At 43.5% G+C, this 19,703-nt stretch overlaps 1 protein-coding gene across 1 annotated transcript in view; it reads left to right on the forward strand.

Annotated features, from left to right (window-relative positions):
• Positions 1-19,703, forward strand: part of pola1 (polymerase (DNA directed), alpha 1) — a 94,683-nt gene that overhangs the window by 50,878 nt on the left and 24,102 nt on the right. The window contains exons 33-35 of the mRNA XM_084049097.1: positions 1,828-2,009; positions 9,405-9,536; positions 18,526-18,642. Coding sequence (XP_083905223.1) covers positions 1,828-2,009; positions 9,405-9,536; positions 18,526-18,642 — 431 coding nt within the window. The remainder of the gene's footprint in view (positions 1-1,827; positions 2,010-9,404; positions 9,537-18,525; positions 18,643-19,703) is intronic.

Consider the following 19,703-nt stretch of genomic DNA (forward strand, 5'->3'; position numbering starts at 1 on the left):
TCCCTCTGTTTTTGGTACAATCTATACTTTTCGTACACTTATCATGGTGCTGATGGCCTTAGACAGACTTATACGTTATGTGTAATTGTCTCCGCCAGGCCGAAGGCATGGCGAGAGAGTATGTTTTACCCTCCGTCCGTCCGTCCGTGTGTGTGTCCGTGTGTCCGTCCGTGTGTCCGTCCTGTCTGTGTGTTACCAGCTAATCTCCGGCACCGTTGGCCCGTTGGCTCCGAAACTGTGCACACACACTCCCTGGATGCCAATTCAGAACCTCTGCCCCAATTTTTTCACATGGGCCTGTTATAGCGCCACCAGGAGGCCGATTTGTGCAAAACACATTTTTTTACATCCTACAGATTTTATCCAAACGTCATGCAAATCGGTACACAGTATCTCTATAGTCATGTGATCAACACGGATCTGTCCGATTTCCCATATTCCATCCTCATTGCCTATGGTTGGCTTCCAAAGTTTGCAGGATTGCTCCGTTTTGAACAAAAAGCCTGAAACTATGCACGCAGCTTGCGATTTCCGTGAAATTTCACACGCACATTCCCACTAGGCCGAGGAAGAAATGCCACACTTTTCGCATTGGCCTGTTATAGCGCCACCAGCAGGTCTAATTTAGCAAAACACATTTTTGGAACAAAATGCCTCAAATCATGAATGCAGTGTCTGATTGCCGTGAAAGACCTAAGAATAAATGGCACCCTTTTCACATTGGCCTATTATAGCGCCACCAGGAGGCCACAATAATCTACCTGACCTGTGCTCCGAGGAGCACTTTTTCTAGTTCATGCTTTGAAATGGTAGCATGCAGAAAACAAAAAAGGGTACTTTTTCCAGTTTGAAACCTGCCATTTTTGTCCAGGGACGCTTGTTGAAAGAGTCTCATGATGAGGTATTAATAAGCCTTATTACTGACATCGTATCTTGTGATAAGATGTCAGTAATGTGGGGTCATTGACGTGACTGTGAGTGAGTGACTACTGCTGATTACGTTGGAGGCTCAGGGTGGTTTGGCAGCTGTATTTTGTTTCCCCACCCTGAATAGCCCACAAAGCCAGCCATATCATGACACCAACGCCTTGAGTGGGCAAACCCCATAAAACCTCCTCAAGGTCCTGGCATCAAAAGAAAATGACTACATAACCCTAGCAGACATTTCCTCCATCTTTTAACCCCCGATGAGCCTCTGTGTGCCGTGCTCCAAGATCCACAGGCAGGACCCTCAGCCGCCTTTCCGTAGTCTAGTCGTAAGTCTAGGCTGCTAGGCCCCCCTATACTAGAGCAGTGGTTCTCAAAGTGCGGTCCGGGGGACCCCCAGGGCTCCTTGAAGGGGGACCTGGCTGGGAGTCCCCAGCAAAATTAGTTGGCTATTACCGATCTACAAGCTCACAACGCGTCGCGAAGCAACATATTGTGTGCTTTTAGATCTCCTATTATTTATTTTTTTAAGTGAAAAAAAAAACAATTTTATTTAAACCTTTTAACAACGCAAATCTTGTATTGAGGTCTCTGGCACAAAGTATTTTCTTCGCTGACAAAAACATTAATTAATTTGGGGGTCCTTCACATGAAAAAGTTTGAGAACCTCTGGTCTTGTCAGAAGTCCATGCTGTTAGGCCCCCCGTAGACCCTGGACCGACCTGCAAGAGTGCATACGGCCAGCAAAATACGCTAAATCGCTTGGTACAAAATTTCCCCCACACCATCTGCCCATGGTCCAAGTTTAGCCCTATGCTGATTGTGTAGCATGTGAGGCAGGTGCAGCATCTCCATGAGTGTGTTTTGTAGTTATTTACTACCGCCACCGTCCACCCCTAGGTTTGGACCCCAGCCATTTCCGGGCCCAGCAGCAGCACCAGAGGGAAGAGGAGAGCGAGAACTTCCTGGGAGCTCCGGCCCAGCTGACGGACGAGGAACGCTACAAAGACTGCGAGAGGTTTACGTTCACCTGCTCTCAGTGTAGCACTGACAACATCTACGACAACGCCTTCGAGGGAGCTGTGAGTACATAGCTGCACAGTGGTAGTTACCGTAACCACGTAAACCAGTGGTTTTCAACCCTTTTCATATCAAGGTCCATTATTTATTGGGCATTTGAGCCACAGACCACCATTTGATGAGATTTAGCCTCTCAGACCCAAGACTTTGAATATTTTGTTATCGTTGGATACGATTTTGTCCACAATTCCATGCTGTATTGATGTTGGTACCATAGGAGAGATAACAGGCAAAGGTTGATCAAAATAACTAAAATAAATGATAATTCCTTTAACAGGTCAGTTCATGAAAGTCCTTGCGGTCTCATGAAAGTCCTTTGCTGACCCGGCCTGGAATCGTACCTCTGGCTCCCTAGGCGGGCTCACTAACCACTCAGCTATATATATGTGTGTGAGAGAGAGAGAGAGAGAGAGAGAGAGAGAGAGAGAGAGAGAGAGAGAGAGAGAGAGAGAGAGAGAGAGAGAGAGAGAGAGAGAGAGAGAGAGAGAGAGAGAGAGAGAGAGAGAGAGAGAGAGAGAGAGAGAGAGAGAGAGAGAGAGAGAGAGAGAGAGAGAGAGAGAGAGAGAGAGAGAGAGAGAGAGAGAGAGAGAGAGAGAGAGAGAGAGAGAGAATAGATTGAAGATAGAGACGGAATAGATTGAAGATAGAGACGGAATAGATTGAAGATAGAGACGGAATAGATTGAAGATAGAGACGGAATAGATTGAAGATAGAGACGGAATAGATTGAAGATAGAGACGGAATAGATTGAAGATAGAAACGGAATAGATTGAAGAGACAGAGACATGGAAACGGAATAGATTGAAGATAGAAACGGAATAGATTGAAGCGAGAGAGAGAGCCATGGAAACGGAATAGATTGAGTCAGCCATGGAAACGGAATAGATTGAGTCATGTTTTTTGCAATTCAACTTAAATGAGTCTGCATCAAGTGAGGCTTGAACCGGCAACCTTGCGATCGTGAGGCACTCTTAGGTAGCTGCAACACTACTGTACCTATAGTGCTATAGCTTTGTCCAGGCTGATATTGTCTGTTGAGGATCACAAACTCTTGCCTTCTGTCATGACCCAAGCCCCTGTTTCACTAACACAAAGATCACTCGTTCACAAACCATTTACCAATGAAGAAATTGTACATCTCCTCAGAACCAAAACTAGTGAAAGTAGCCGATCTACAAGCTCACAAACCATTAAAAGTTACCAAAACTAGTGAAAGTAGCCGATCTACAAGCTCACAAACCATTAAAAGTTGTCAGATTGTACATCGGCTATTTTCACAATGAAGTATGTTATACATTGAAAAAACATACTCTCATTGCTATCTGAAAAGTTGTGAGATTGTAGATCAGCTGTATGTAAAAAACACTCAATTAAGTATTTCATGTTATCTTTAACAATTGCAGATGTATTCATTGATAGTCATGTTGTGTGAAATGCAACTTAGATGAAGTCTGCACCAAGTGAGGCTTGAACTGGTGACCTTCAGGTTGTGGGGCACACATTTAAGCGAGAAGCCACCAACAGACAAGAACCTGTGAAAGGAGATCACACAGATGATACAGTTTCACGCAAATAGCTGAAAAATACTGGGTTTAAGTGTTTTTCAAACTGCTCAAGATTGCGGACAATCTAAGGGCGGTGCTTACTGGTCAACGTGATAGATGTGTTCCTCATTAGTCAAGGCACATGTGTAAGCAGGTCTAATGGCTGTCGGCCAAACGAGGCATGACTTTTGCCTGTTTAAAGTTTCAATTTTCAAAAAATTGCTATAGCGCCCCCGTTTGACCAATTGGAGTAAGATTGGTTTCAGTGATATTTGGAATGGCCCATTACATTTCTGCAAAGTTTCAAAGAATGGTAAGTCTGCATGTATGTGTTAGGGGCAGATGAATAATTGTCATAAAACTGCAATATTCATTGGCTCATTAAAGCTTCATTTTTTCACTTATGGAAAATATTTTGCAAACGTTTTTTGGCATAGGTCCAAAGTTCATGTGTAAAAAGTTTCGTGCAGATTACTCAAAAATCCCAGGAGGAGATAGGTTTTAACTGTTTTTCATATAATTCAAAATGGTGGGAGATCTAAAGGTCAGAGGTCAAAAGTCAGAGTGTGAAAGTTGTTCAGCATGTGTGCATCGAAGTTTCATGGCTGTAGGTGAAACAGGGCATGAGTTGTACCTGTTCAAAGTTGGCATTTTTCAATTGAGTGCTATAGCGCCACCTTTTGACGAAAGATTGTGAGAATTATTTCTTGATCGTTTTTCATGACCATCTATCATATGGCCGAGTTTCATAAAAAGCGACTGCACGGTTCAGCCAGAACTGCCAAAAGTGGCAGAAGAAGAAACAGAATAATCTGAATAACAAAACGGGTCCATGCTGGAAGCCTGGCCCCGTAATTAAGTAATGCCGATGTATAACAATAATTTAACTTGAGAGCATAAAATGAAACCAAATGGACCAGTTAGGGTCCATTTAGTTTCATTTTACGCTCTCAAGAGTTAAAGATCTATAAGGGTCCATTTGGTTACCAACTCTCCATTTAGCTGGGGACCACCTGGAACCCCCTCAAGGACCACTGGTGGTCCCCGTACCACTAGTTGAGAACCACTGACATAAACCCTCTATTCTTAGTAAAACGGACCTGAGTTGCAACTGCACTTTCCCCTTTTTTTTATATTTCCTGAAAAGTAACAGTTTCGGACATAGAAGTTTTCTGCCCGACAGCAACGATTTAATGCGTTTATAAGGCTTGGTGATTTAGTCATCCACTTTGTTGTGTCTCTGTCTGTATTTTTAGACAGCTGCCTGGCTCCAGTATGGGCTCTGTTTTCATTGGCGTAGTTTGAGCTCCGATACATGAAAAGCCTTCCCTTAACCCCTGCCCGCTACACACACACACACACACACACACACACACACAAGATCTCATAACGGTTTGTCAGGCCAAGGTTGTGTGTGTGCTATCTGCTTGTACAGTAATAAGGTGCAGGGCACACAGCTTTCTCTTGTCTCAAAAGACACTAATAACCCCCCACCCCCACCCCCATAGACGGCTTGCAATACATTACAGGGGAGTGATATACACACACATTACATAACAGGGCGATATCAACCCACATTTCAACAGATGAGTCGGTATGCCTTGTTGAGACACTACGCCACATGAGATACCCTCTTAGCACGACCCACATAATTAAAAATTAAAGTGGGAGCAACTTGCGCATGTGTGCATACAGTACAATACACATGAAGTTGGTATTGGCAAACGGGAATAGGTGAACACTCACAACGAGGGAAGTAAACAAAACGTGTTGGTTGATCATCCTGTCTATAGAGGCTGTTAAATGTAAATTTACCACAACCGACTTAAGCTAACAATTAGCATAATAACTTGCTGGAATAGCAATGGGAGACACCGTTTTCACATGCCCTCCTTGGCAGCAAAAGTGATTGCTGGTATTGCCTGATAAGCTACCATTATTTTCGAACGGTATAGTACTTTATACTCGCGCGAGAGGTGACTCTAAGCACACAATGTAAACTGTAACTTTAATCCATCGACAGAGGATAAGCAAGCGTTTTTCTCTTTTTTTTCCCCTCTCAATCATTCATTATCACGGGGACGCAGGGTTAACAGATGGAACAGTTAGTTCTGTTCGTAGCCTAAAATGTCATGTCCAAGACGACATATCTCGAAATGTCAACACCCCTCGCTTTTTTATTTTTTTTTACGGCCACATTAAATTATACAAGAAAGCTGTGTGTGCACGCACGCAGCCCCTTCATTCAGTGTGCCTGCCTTTCTCTTTTCTCTGTCACACTCACCTTAACGAAGCTTTAAAGACGTGGTGAAATAAAAAATATGTTTTTCAGACTTTTAGAGCATACCTGCATTCATAATGAGGTCATATATATATATATATATATATATATATATATATATATATATATATATATATATATCTCATTAGATGCCAAAAACTTTGAAAGAAATCAATTTTTGTGTATTATGTCAAAAGTCGATCTTGTATTACTTCCTGTAAACGCAAACATACTGCGTGATGACGTAGCTTGACCTTTATGAATATAAAATGAATGTTGACTTCATCCACCTGGTTGACTCCCCATAGCTCACGTTCCTCCACTCGCACAAAAAATATGTATTCAAAGATTTGCACACATTTTCAAGATTTTTCAAAAATAGCAGATGTACAAGCTCATAGCGCGGCACATGGTGCCTTGCTATGACCTTGTAGATCTGCTATTTTTTAATAGCCAAAGTATAAAATAATGGTTAAAAGTGGTTAAAATCTAAAATCATTTCCGGTCTTAATGGGTTAAGCACTGCATTAATCTAAGCATGCTGGCTCTATCCAAAGTGATGGACTGACGGTCTCTCTCTGGCTGAAATCAATGCTCAACGCCATGATGCTATCCGGCAAAATTTACATTATGCGTTTTCACTACAAGGAAAATGTAATTCCGCCAGTACATGCCGGAAAAATTACTAGGAAGCTTAAATTTCGCTCGTTAAATTTCGAACACAAAAACTGCCGTCACAAAAGATCAGTGCCCGTTTTCACATGAGATTCATTTCAAAATTTCCACTACTAGACCATACCCGTCGGGGGGGATAATGGCACCCAAAGTGCGTCATGGTCCGCTTGTTTCACGGATAGTCCGCTTGTTTCAAGGATGTGGCAACACCGGCGCTTGTTGCACGCACATGATTTGGCAACCCGGGAGCCAACGAACACAAAAACGCTAATAAACAGCTGACATTCGGGGAAAGTGAAAAACGGGCTTCGCTGTTCCGTGCACATGGTAATGGTCAATGGCTGTGTGCAAATGCAGATCAATTGCTCCAGCCATCATAGGATGATATACTTCCTGCACTTTGGTTATGTGAAAACGGGGTATCATTTTGCCAGCCATTAACTAGGATCTAACTGGTGGTAGTGAACCCACCCTGCATGAGGACTGGTGTGGCTTCTCTCTTTGTCTCACACACACTTAGACAGCAACGGATAAGACAGTAAGTTAATTAGGGTTGTGAACATGTTCTAACAGTTCAGTGAGAGGGGAGGACAGGCGGTCCTTGACTCTACTGCTGACACTGAGCCAGAAGAGGGAGGGAGAGGATGATGATGTACTATATGCCCTTTAACCCATTAGGACCGGGAACGCATCCTTGCGTTCCCGGAAAGAAAGCTGTTAGGATTTAGAAGACATTTGTAGAATCCCCAGAAGCAATAAGATTTGAGTTACAAATGTTCGCTTTAAAATATATATATATATATATATATATATTGAAAGATTTTCACGATTTTTCAAAAATAACAGATCTACAAGCTCATAGCGCTGCACTCGGTGCCGCACTATGAGCTTGTATATCTGCTATTTTTGAATAGCCAAAAGAATCTAAAAATGACACACGGATGCGTTACCGGTCTTAATGGGTTAACTAGAGAGGCCTTGTAAAAACTGTACAGGGGAAAAGGTGTTTCATCTAATATTTGTCCTAATGGAACAGTTAACTACTGGTTAATCCCTATTAGCTATCCGCCTATAATAACAGGCCCAAGATTGGGACGCCAGTGGTTAAATGTGTCAATTGTGAAAGCTTCTAGATATTAAACACCTAACAAGACATCTCAAAATATAACATAGGGACAGCAAGACTAATGCTGCAACCCACATTAAGATGCTTCAATGTGTGGATCATGTCCAGACATTTCATGAAGGAAAGATGAACACACACACACACACACACACACACACACACACACACACACACACACACACACACACACACACACACACACACACACACACACACACACACACACACACACACACACACACAACCCCAAAACATTTTATTGACCACTTGAGTTTTCTTCATTCAAGTGGTCAGATAAGAGACTTCAGCCTTTCTCGTGGGAGGATGAGTGAAGTTTGGAATGAAACCAGGATTATGGAGGAGGAGGAGAGCTGGACAGAGGAGGAAGGACGCAGAGAAGAGAAGGGAGTTAGACTTCTTTCAAATGAAGGAAAGGAAGAGGAGAGCATATGGAGGAGGGAGGTCAGGTGAAGAAGTGGAGGGGGTTCATTCCAACTGTATGTGTGTACGTTCTTGTTTCACCAGATATTGTGGGAGAATAAATTAAGTCGGTAGTTCTCAAAATGGGGCCCGGGAACCCCCAGGGGTCCTTGGATCCACCGAAATAAGTATATATTGGCACCAAAGAGCAAATCTTAGATCTTGTAGATCTGCTATTTTTGGGGGATTTCTTGTTTTTATTACATTTTTAATACAAGTCTCTCATGGGGTCCCTGGCACAAACACAATTTGACAATCCTTGACATGAAAATGTCTGGAAACCTAGGTCCTGCCCTTTTTACACAAAAATGAACAAAGCCAAAAGAAACTCCTCCCAGGAGCTCGTACAGTACAGAGTGTGTTAGTGAGTACAAGTGTCTGTCTGAAATCTTTCCTTCTCCTGTCAATGCTAGGTTGGAAGGAACTAAATGGAAGGAAGATTTAGGGTAGAGTGGGCATAATTACATTGATTTTTGTCATTTTTTACATAGTGTTTGTGAAGCTTTTTTTTACTGCATTAACTGGAGGCCTAGCTGTCAAGTGGAACATTTGGGTGGGAGTGGGTCACGTCGACCTGCCTTCTCTTGCCCACATGTGACCTCAATCAAGACCGCCCATTTCGGTCCACTGGCACGGACTCTATGGCTTTTGTGTGTGTGTGTGTCAAGACAGTCTAAACATTGCAAGAACATCATTTTTATATGGTATTGTGAAATAACACGATTCAGAGAGAGCTTTTACCCCTTAACTTAGCCCTGATTAGTCCATAGACGGCAGGTGTGTTGATGGGTCGCAGATAAGGGCTAGGCTAATTGCTTATAGATTGTCTATTTTTTAATAGCCAAAGTATAAAATAGGGTTTAAGTGGTTAAAACAAGTCTGTTTCAGATGATATGCAAGCCATCATTAACCATTCTTGATAGGCGTCTTAGTTCCAACCACACTGTAGACTGCTATGGTTAAACCCATCTTAAAGAAAAAAAAAAGAGAAGGGGAGTGGAAATAATAAAACAAAAACATATGATTGATTTAAGCTTCACTGCGTCGTCTAGACTTTGATTTGTAGGAAGTATTAAGTATCAGTCATTGAAAAAGACTTGCAGGATGTCACTTTGTCTCCGCAAGTGTGAACACAGGTTTGGGCTAACATTGCCCGTGTTTACATTTCGATTGAATACATTTTTATGTGATTTCTCTCCATTAAGGGCTCTTGTTGAACCAGAACCAGGTAAAGTTAGCCTGTGCGTTGAAATCATGCGTTTCTCCAACTCCATCATGAACTGTGTTTCAGGGCCAGAAGATGGAGCCCAGTCTGATGAGATGCTGCCATGTCCCCTGTGGGGCGCGCCCCATCGACTACCCCGTCAACATCTGCAACAAACTGCTACTCGACATCCGGCGACACATCAAAAAATACTACAGTGTGAGTATCGTGTGTGTGTGTGTGTGTGTGTGTTTTATTGCACGGGAGGATGGCTAATTTATTGCAGCCAAATCTCAATTTCTGGTTATTGCCACAGCCTTTTATTGTTCATTTGTTCCTTACTGGAGTTTTTTCCCGGTCTAGAGCAAATTCCAGGTCTGGATAAGTATGGAAGAAATAAAATTGAGTCTGGAAAATATTTGTTTCCATACTATTGCCCCAATTTTGTTTTCTAAAATAGGCAATAATACCTGTTGGGAATGCTTGGCCCTCTGGTTATGCAATACCCATTGCACACGTTGTCGGTCTACTTAGTGCAGATAGATACCAATTATCATAGAGGCCATGGAGGCCAGTCTAGGTCACTGTAGCACATCAGTACTATGACGTCCTATTGATGACATCAGGAATCTCCATACATGGGCATAAAAGGGCAACAGATTTTTTTTTTGTCTAAATAAAACGTTTAAACGGAAGGCTGGATAAAGCGGATCCAGCCTTCCTCAGTAATGAAGTACTGATGAAGGCTGGATAGCCGAAACGTCTGTCACCTTAACTGAGGAAAAAACATTTATGGAAAAATTAAACAAAAAAATATTTATATTTTTGAGTGCCACCCTCCTTGTTTTTGATTTGTTGAACATATTTTTTGTGAGTGTGAATGCACCAGAGTGGTCATGGTGGTATAGAGATACGTTTGTTATAAAAGAGACTAAAACATATGTGGGGAACAATAATAGAATATGTTATGGGAGGATAATATGATTAGTGTACCTAGTCTTTGGGAAGAGATCTTTGACATCTAACTTTCTGTGTAGGAGTGACTTTATTCATAATTAGTTGTTAAATAGTGTTTACAAGTATGTTTTACTCAATCTAACAAATACCAGCGAACTTGGCACTTTTACGTAGTTGGTCCTGTGCACATTTGTATGTATGTGTGTCTTATTCATTTTCATCCCCTGAGTAACTTAGGCATGAGTAGGAGTGAAATGGTATATACATTTGGACAACTTGGGCACCGTCCTACTCGGGAACGATGTAAATAGGGAATGCATGACCTCTACCCATTATACCCGTTGTCAGAGTACCTGTTGTAACCGTCTGTCTGTCTGTCTGTCCCTTTTTTGCCCATATATGGAGATCTCTGTATCTGTCTTCCTGTGCCCCTTTTATGCCCATATATGGAGATCTCTAGATCTGTCTGTCCTTGTCCCTTCTATGCCCATATATGGAGATCTCTATATCTGTCTGTCCATGTCCCTTTTATGCCCATATGGAGATCCCTGATGTTATCATATATGGACATGTGGGGGGATTGATGGTTCTGGAAAGTTATTGTGCAGTGGTAATAGTCAGTGGAGAATGCCTGAAGAGTGCAAACTGATTGTGTAAGGTAGACTGACCATCTACTAATCAAATGGCAGGTGTGAGGAATTCCATAGGTGTGGGGAATTTGCCAAATCTAGCCATGGCAATCAATTGGCTCATTTGGGCCACGGCCAGAGCCTTTTCTGGCGGTTCTGGACAACCGCCTGTCCGACGACTCGACGCCGGTCACTGCACTCCCTCGGGTCGTCTGCGACGTGTGTGGCGAATTTGAAATCGAACGGTTGTCGAGATGCGAGATTCCCTGCATTAATTGTAAGATGTGCCTCAGCCACAGTACAGTATGGCTCCAAGGGTGCCATGTGGAAGTAAAAGAACATGAACCCTAGCGTGCCTATTCTGGACATGTCATAGACAAATGACAAACGGCAGAAATATGAATATTTGGCGAAAATAGGCAAACATTCAGTGAAATAGCCAATCTACACATTCACAATCACGTGAGCTTGGAGAGATCTACTTTCGCCATGGACGTACATCAAAGTATATAGGATTGAAGAAGTGATTAAACTGCATTCCAGTGTTGTCCTGCATCAGCCATAAAGTACCTTGTGTGTGGTAGTAGGACCCATTATCTCCATCACGACGGTGCTTTGCAACACCTTGGTCCTACAGTGAGTGGAATGCTGTGTTGGTCTCAAAGGGCTGGCCAAGAAAGTGTGTGTGTGTGCTTGGAGAGGGGGGTGTGCGTAACTCTCCCACAGTGCTGAACAGAAATCAATTAGTGCAGTGAATATGTGGGGAGCAAGCCCCCCGCAACCCCTTTGTCACGACGTGTGAAACAGCTGCTACGTGTGAAACAGCTGAATGTGTACACCCCGCACCGCTCCACATACACACACATGCACGCATATACACACACACATGCACGCATATACATACACACACACACACACACACACACACACACACACACACACACACACACACACACACACACACACACAGCATTGAAGGCTGAGCAACAGTGCACACACACACACACACACACACACACACACACACACACACAGAGGGGCGATGAAGAGGGCTAATATTGTGTAATTAAGGATGCCTTTCAGGCAGAGGGAGTTCAAATAGAGCTGTTTGTCTGGTCAGAGAGAGTGAAAGCTCCACACCTCTCTGTGTGTGTGTGTGTGTGTGTGTGTGTGTGTGTGTGTGTGTGTGTGTGTGTGTGTGTGTGTGTGTGTTAGCTCTCTCCAGCCAGGACCACCAGGGACATTAATCATTAGTGAAATTACCTCCTGTCCTGACCCCCCCCAACACACACACACCACTATCAATAAATCTGCACCCAGAGACTGGACAAACACTTGTTCCCCATCACATTGCTTCTGTTTTATTGCCCCTTCCTCACTCTCTCTCTCTCTCTCTCTGTGGTCATCCTGCACTCCGCTGGTCCCACTGTCTTTGACAAAATGACATTCATCTGTGTCTGTAGTACCCCAACCAGCTAACACCCCCCCCCCTTTTTTCCCCTCCTTCTTATCCCCGTCTAAACACGGTTGCCATGGCATTTAACAAATTATTGCAATTACCCTCGTCATGCGGGTCGCCCCTGGAGATGGGCTGAGGGGCAGGGGAAGAAAGGTGCAGGGGGGGCGGGCAAGAAGAGAGGGGGAGAGAGGGAGAGTGAATGAGGACTGGAGAACGTGATAATCCTGTTTTGAACAAAAGGTCAAATTGTTGAATAGATATGCTTTGATTAAGCAGAGGATGTACAAAGTGGAGCGGTTTGCGATCCATTCACTGTGTGTGTGTGTGTGTGTGTGTGTGTGTGTGTGTGTGTGTGTGTGTGTGTGTGTGTGTGTGTGTGTGTGTGTGTGTGTGTGTGTGTGTGTGTGTGTGTGTGTGTGTGTGTGTGTGTGTGTGTGTGTGTGTGTGTGTGTGTGTGTGTGTGCGCGCGCACAAGTTTGAGAGCGAGTAAAAAAAGACAGGGTTTGAGGCCTATTCAGCGTAGACCTGGGAGTGTTGATTATTGAAACACAAAGCCAGCTACAGCTTCTGTGTGATGCTTGTCCTCAACCCACCTCCCGTGAGTGTGTGTGTGTGAGACACTGCGTGTGGCAGGTGGATTCCATCAGTTTAGGAGTCATGTCAGAAGAGCGTCTCCTGTGTCCAAACATCAACCCCAGCCGACCCTTAACCACAAACATTTCCTTTGAGGGAACGGGGTTAAGAATAGATAAAAGGGTATGTTCTATAGGTCAGGTGTTGAGTGGATAGTCTTAATGTAGAGGCCGAAACATGTGGCATATCAGTAGCAGGAGCTTAGATCCATCATTGACCTTACCGCCAGTAGTTTAAGACTGTAAAGTTCTAAACAGCTGCATCGTGCCAAAACATTTTTATACCACTTAAACACTCTGGTCTCAGTTCTCAGAAACGGACCTGAGTTGCAACTGCACTTGGACCACTTTTTTTTCCCGTCTACACCAAATCTCTTCGCCAAAAATATGCGATCTACAAGCTCACAACGCTTGAAGATAGCCTATTTTTGGCGAATATTTTCCCCCAGAATAGGCATGCTGGGATTCATGTGGTTAAATGGCTGCTTCCCTGAGATGCGCATGTTATCAATAACGAACCAGTACACAGTTGTGTGTGTGTTTGTGAGAGAGAGAGAGAGAGAGAGAGAGAGAACGTACCAGAGGGGTAAAAAGGTTCAGAGACGAGAGAGAGAGCAGTGGAATAAGGAGCTAGAGAGAGAGAGGTACAGTTAGATGGAGTATGGTTGATGGCGGTCCTCCTGTCATGACCTGGTCTTGCCTCTGTTTGGTTAAATTACGTGGAACTCATTTGACGTCTGCATTCAGTGTGTCAGGTATCCGCTGCTATGATTATGCAATTATGAGCTCTTTATATTCCTTTACGTACAACCGCCTCCACCTCACCAACCCCCCACCACCCTCCACTCAGGCTAAATGCCTCAATTAGATCTCTCTCTCTCTCCTGCCCTCCTCGTGGGTTTCTTGTTTAAAAAAAAATTATCCTGTTTCTCAGTTTCACTAAAATGTGGTGTGTGTGTAACGTGGGTCTTTTCATCTGGATTGCTAAATTCTGGGTTGTTGCATGCAGTGGTGAACAGTACATTCACTTGAGTACTGTCATTTGTTTTCTCTGTCTCTCCAGATCTTCTAGCTCACAGAAAATACATTTTCAAGTCGGGATACTAAATGTATCCATACCGGGAGAGAGAACCCCACAGAGATAATTTATCAGCTTAAATTTCCATAGTGTTCCAATTTTGGCTGCTATTTTTGGTTTTAAGCACACTTCCACTTGTTTGTCCTGTATTCTGTATGAGTTCTCTCTCCTACATGGTATCCTGACCTGAACATTTGTATTTATCTGTTTACTAATTAGCTGGAGAGATGGGGAGATACCTGTTACTGACGAAGCACTCTATAGCAATGATTGCTATTGCAATAAATATAAAGCACTTATTTTAACCAATGAAAATATAACTTCTCTTAACACATTGACTGCCATCGGCTAATCTCAGAACGTCCATCGTAGTGCCAAGCAATTTCTTACCTTTTTTGTTTTTTTGATTCCGTCATAGGCCCCGCTAAATCCGTTTAAAATCCGCGTTCATTTGGTTCGACACAAACACGGGACCCGACCGAACAAAACGCTGAAAACCGTGCGGCGATCCGACACTGCATTCTGGAGAACGAGAGGAAAACGCTAAAATGGTGGATGCGGTGAGAAAAACAACAAGCCAGAGATAATGGCGTCCAAAGTTGACCGCTAGACAGGAAACGGAGGCGGGAGAAAAACCGGAAACAGTATTATTTCGTTTCCGGTCCGCCCACTTCGAGACCGGAAGTGCAAAAAAAATCCGGAATCTGCACCTGCACGATTTAACATGGGAAAACTACGGGACTACGGGCTACGGGAACGGCAGTTAACGGTTGGATTTAACGGCCCGTAGGACTACGGGCCTGGCAGTGGATGTGTTAATGTATTTGTATATGCTTGAATGTTTCATGAGTTTTTTTAATGATGTATCTGTGCATGCGTGTGCATGTGTGCTTCGCATACTAGATTAATCCATGTGTATGTGTTTGTGATGCACAAGGTGTGTAGTCAACAATTAAGATATTTGCTCACGCTTATGTGTTTCTGGAACCTTATGGGAACAGCAGTGTGTGCTAAGGCCTGTGTCAAACAATCAGGTTAATAACCTGGTAATGAACACACACACACACACACACACACACACACACACACACACACACACACACGCTTGTGTATTACTATACTTGTGAAGACATCAAAATTTTAGGATAGTGATTTTATGAATGCACATTTGCCATTTTTAACCCTAACACAAAAACTCAAAAAGGAGGATTTACAAGCTCTCAATGCGTAGCACTGCAAGGCGTCGTTAGCTTGTAGATTGGCTATTTTCTGTGCACCATACTCAGCCCACAACTATGTATAAATCAGGCATAACTCCAACTCCAACCCCTAAATTTAACCTCTAAATGTCTAATCCTAATTTTTTTCTTTATTACAATCATGAAACAACCATGTATCTGCGGAGGACCAGGAAAATGGTTAAACTATACTTGTGGGGACACATATAATATAATAATACAATACAAGTACACACACAGACGCTCACACACGCATTCAAACACACCTTATCAGCTACCTCTAGGAGCCGTTGTCCTAGCTGTGTCTTTATCAGTGTCAATGGAGCAATCTCATTTCCCATGATGCTCGGCTTGCTTTTTGCCAAAGTGGCGTCACTGTTTAGATAATTAGTCCTGGCACTGTGATTTCTGGGTAAAGCTGTGAACTGTGGGACTGTATAATTGAATTGGGACCTACAGTAGTGTGTGTGTGTGTGTGTGTGTGTGTGTGTGTGTGTGTGTGTGTGTGTGTTTGGTTTTCATTTAGAGGAGATTGGTTTGGTGTGTGTGTGTGTTTGTGTGTGTGTGCGTGTGTGCACGCGCACATCACGTATTTAGGGCCCAGTGCTTCGACTGTTTTTATTAAAGTAATAATACCCCAGTAACATAATGGAGATTCCCATAAGAGACCTTTTTAAAACAATCACATAACCTTACCTAACACACTGAGGATCCATCTCCTTAACTCTTTGACTGCTAATGACGAGATTTATCGTCATATTTTGCTATGGCCCACACTGCCAATGACGAGATTTTGTGTTTCAGGGGTATTCCGCTAGATGTTGCTGTTCGCTCGCCTATGGGTCACCGTTTGGCTCCCTGTGAAGGAGAGAAGCAGCTGGTCACGTGATCGCAAAAGCCCGTTCACTTCCTTGTAATTAGTTCTGGAAGAATGCCTTTTCCTCTGTTTCTGTTGCTTTTTGGCGAAAACAGCCTACATTCAACTGCCCACAACTAAGGAACGGATGCTCGCGTCGGTTCACCGAGCCGAAACAGTCAAAAAGTTTATTTATATATATATATATATATATATATATATATATATATATATATATATATATATCTCTGCTGTCCAGCCCGAAACTGCTAACTCCAAAACGCTCATTGTTAAGGAAACGAAAAAACAAAATATACGTTTTTCAGAAAATGAAGAAAACCGTATATTTTTAAAACAAAGCAATACTACCTCATCAAAGTTGGTATAGTGACTGTCATTATATTATCAACACTTTACCCAAATCGCGGGTAAATCAACACTTTACCCAGCGCGAGTGTAGTTAGCAGTTTCAGTCGAGCAGAAATCAAGCTGAAATGGAGTTAGGTGTCCAAACCACAGTAGCTCCACTCGCTGCTGAGGGAGAGGTTTCAAACGGGTACAGATTCCCAAAAGCTAACAATGGATCTCCAAGCTCACAATGCATCACAACAACGTGTGAATTAATGCCCTGATGCTTCATGACACTTATTATATAGGCCTACAACAATAAAAAGGACTTTAAATATTACAATAACTTCTGCAAAGAGGTAGTAGAACACTAGCGCGACAGAAATGCTATGAACGCCTTTCTTCTTATCACAATGCTCTCCTCATTAAACACTTCATAGATTTTAGAAATATAATTACTTGTTTTCATAACATTAGCGTCAGTGCTAAGTTTGATAAACAGGTACACTGCATAGTTTTAACAGACTACGGGGAGTCTGTTTACGTGTTCCTCGTTCACTGCGCAACGCTGAACGCGCACTACAGGAAATGGGTAGAGAGAGATGGGGAGGTGAGCATCTAGTTGGGGGACAATCTGAAGGGGGGAGCTCAATCCCGTGAAATTGTCGCGCTCGTTTCGCACACACGCCCGCCCACAACAAGAGCTGGAATGGTGGTCAGCTTTTTTCCCATGTGACGTGCAAGACAATGATTTGACATAATAGCTGAAGCAGGCATAGTTCGCCTGGTGTTCACACGCGGAGCGATGCTCTGTCTGTGCATTAACATGAGAAATGCTGTACGATCCCGCTGATCCAAGCGAGAACGCAGGCGGTGTCGCTCCCCGTTGGAAAAACCCTTTACACAGAGTTAAATTAAGCAAGCCCATCACAGGAAGTGTGTGTTGGCAGGAGGACAGGTGCAGCGGTGATGTCAGAGTTCAGCGTGAGGGACACGTTGATGGGTGGACGGACGGATAGACGAGATGATGCAAATCACTTGGTTTGGGGTGGATCTCAAGCCCAGTCATTAGTTGGGTATTAACTCCCCCTCCCCCCCTCTAAGCCCCCCTAAGTAATGACAGGGCATACAGGCAGAGATGAATGAAGGCAGATTGAGTAGGCGTGGGGGGGAGAGTGGTGGGGGGGGGGTTAAACCACTGCACCTGCCCAAGGCCACTAACTCGCTACAGGGGGTCCTAACCACTGCCGCTTTGGCTGTCCCTTGCTCTGCTTGTATGGGACGGCTGTGGAACACAGTCGTATAGAGAGAGAGAGATGTACTTTTTATATTTTTGGGAGTCTTTTCAGCCTTTATTTCCATTGTACAGAGGAGAGAGACAGGAAACGGGGAGAGAGTCAGGGAATGACAGGCAGCAAATCTGCCGCCGGGCTCGGGAATCAAACCCAGGACACGCTGTATCAAAGCCTATGTGGAAAGCGCCTTAAACCACTTGGCTACCGGCGCACGCCAGAGCCAGAGAAACCGAACAGTATAACTGGGTGATATGACTTCAAATCAATATCCAGATTATTTCAAACGTACTTATACATAAGTAAGTTTAATTACGATGAATGAGCGTTTTTTTGTTTGTTTTACGTGAAAATGGCAAATTTACAAACTCAAAACACGTTGAGATGCATTGTGGGCTTGTAGATTGTTGTACAATGGTTGCGGAAAAGAATTGTGAAGATATCCAAAGTATAATAGAGGATTAAGTGGTTAATCACATTAATGGATTTACTCGATTATAACATCTATTTGATTTTTTTTCCATGTCGATTCGTTGATATACTGTATCAGAAAAAAAGCTGTTTTAAGTCTGTTCTTGGTTCAAAATATGGGTTTACTTAGCCGTGTGGAATACGGAGGAAGATGTACATGTTTGTTTGTCTTTGTTTCACTCTCGATTAGCCTCGCTCACCCCTTCCTCGCCACCTCAATTTGTCTGTCGCCCTCCCGTCTCTCTTAGGGCTGGTTGGTGTGTGAGGACCCAGCATGCCAGAATCGGACCAGACGTCTCCCCATTTCCTTCTCTCGCCACGGGCCCATCTGCCCCGCCTGCACCAGGGCCACCTTCAGACCAGAGGTGACAGAGACACACACACACACACACACACACACACACACACACACACACACACACACACACACACACACACACACACACACACACACACACGCGCACACGCAGGCCACCATGAAGGTAAGGTTGCATTCAAAGTGGTAGAATGAATGTAACGCACAAAGACATAGCACATTATTAAATAAAGGAGGCAAGTGGTAAAATAAACACACTCGCACAGACATGAACAGAACAGACAATTGTAATGAATAATGTGAGTTTTGTCCAGGTGATGGTGCTCTGGAGCCAGTTTATTCCATGTGAGCTGATTAATATCATGTTACACCACATGCACAACAGTACTGGTGATAAAGTGAGATCTGTCTGATAGAAACCTTATGAGCACTTTGTTATCCGGACCACTGGATTTAAAAGAAATACTCCCCCTTTCAATTGAACGTTTTTCTTCCCTCACTCACTCCCTCTCCTCTCTCCATTTAGACATTAACTGGCACCCTTAGCTGTCCCCATTTTTCTCCTTACACCAGTCCCTCGCCCATTTCCCCAGTCTCCCTTTCTTTCTCTCTTTCTGCATGGCTGTGTGTCTGGCTCTGTGGCGACAGGTTGTAAACCTTAGGGACGATTTCTGCTGTCACCATAGTCACTTAGGCGTCCATTACTGTGCCTGAGGGCCCTGGCACTTTAAACTGCCGGCGGAATTTAACTCTGTGCCTGTTTGCCCCTTCCTCTCTTTCCCCTGCCTCCTCTATCTACTTCTTTAACTAGTTGTCTTTGACCCTCATTATTCAATACAATATTGTTTCAATGGAAAGGCCTAATGTGTTGACGCCACAACAACATGCACTGACATTTACATTTTAGCCATTTAACGGGGCTTGTTATCAAGAGCATAAGTGCAGCAGGAAATTAACCTTTAGATTTCTGTCTCAGCCAATTGTCCAGGTAGCCATTAATGAGTACATGGCATCCAAACATCAGGAGCCACATAGTATCCACTTGTGTAAAAATGTGTGTGTGGTGGGTTGGGGGGGAACGACAAAGTGGCCACTATAGCCAGAAATTTT

The sequence above is a fragment of the Gymnoscopelus microlampas genome, assembly GCF_963454915.1.
Source record: "Gymnoscopelus microlampas genome assembly, chromosome: 22".
NCBI classification, from domain to species: domain Eukaryota; kingdom Metazoa; phylum Chordata; class Actinopteri; order Myctophiformes; family Myctophidae; genus Gymnoscopelus; species Gymnoscopelus microlampas.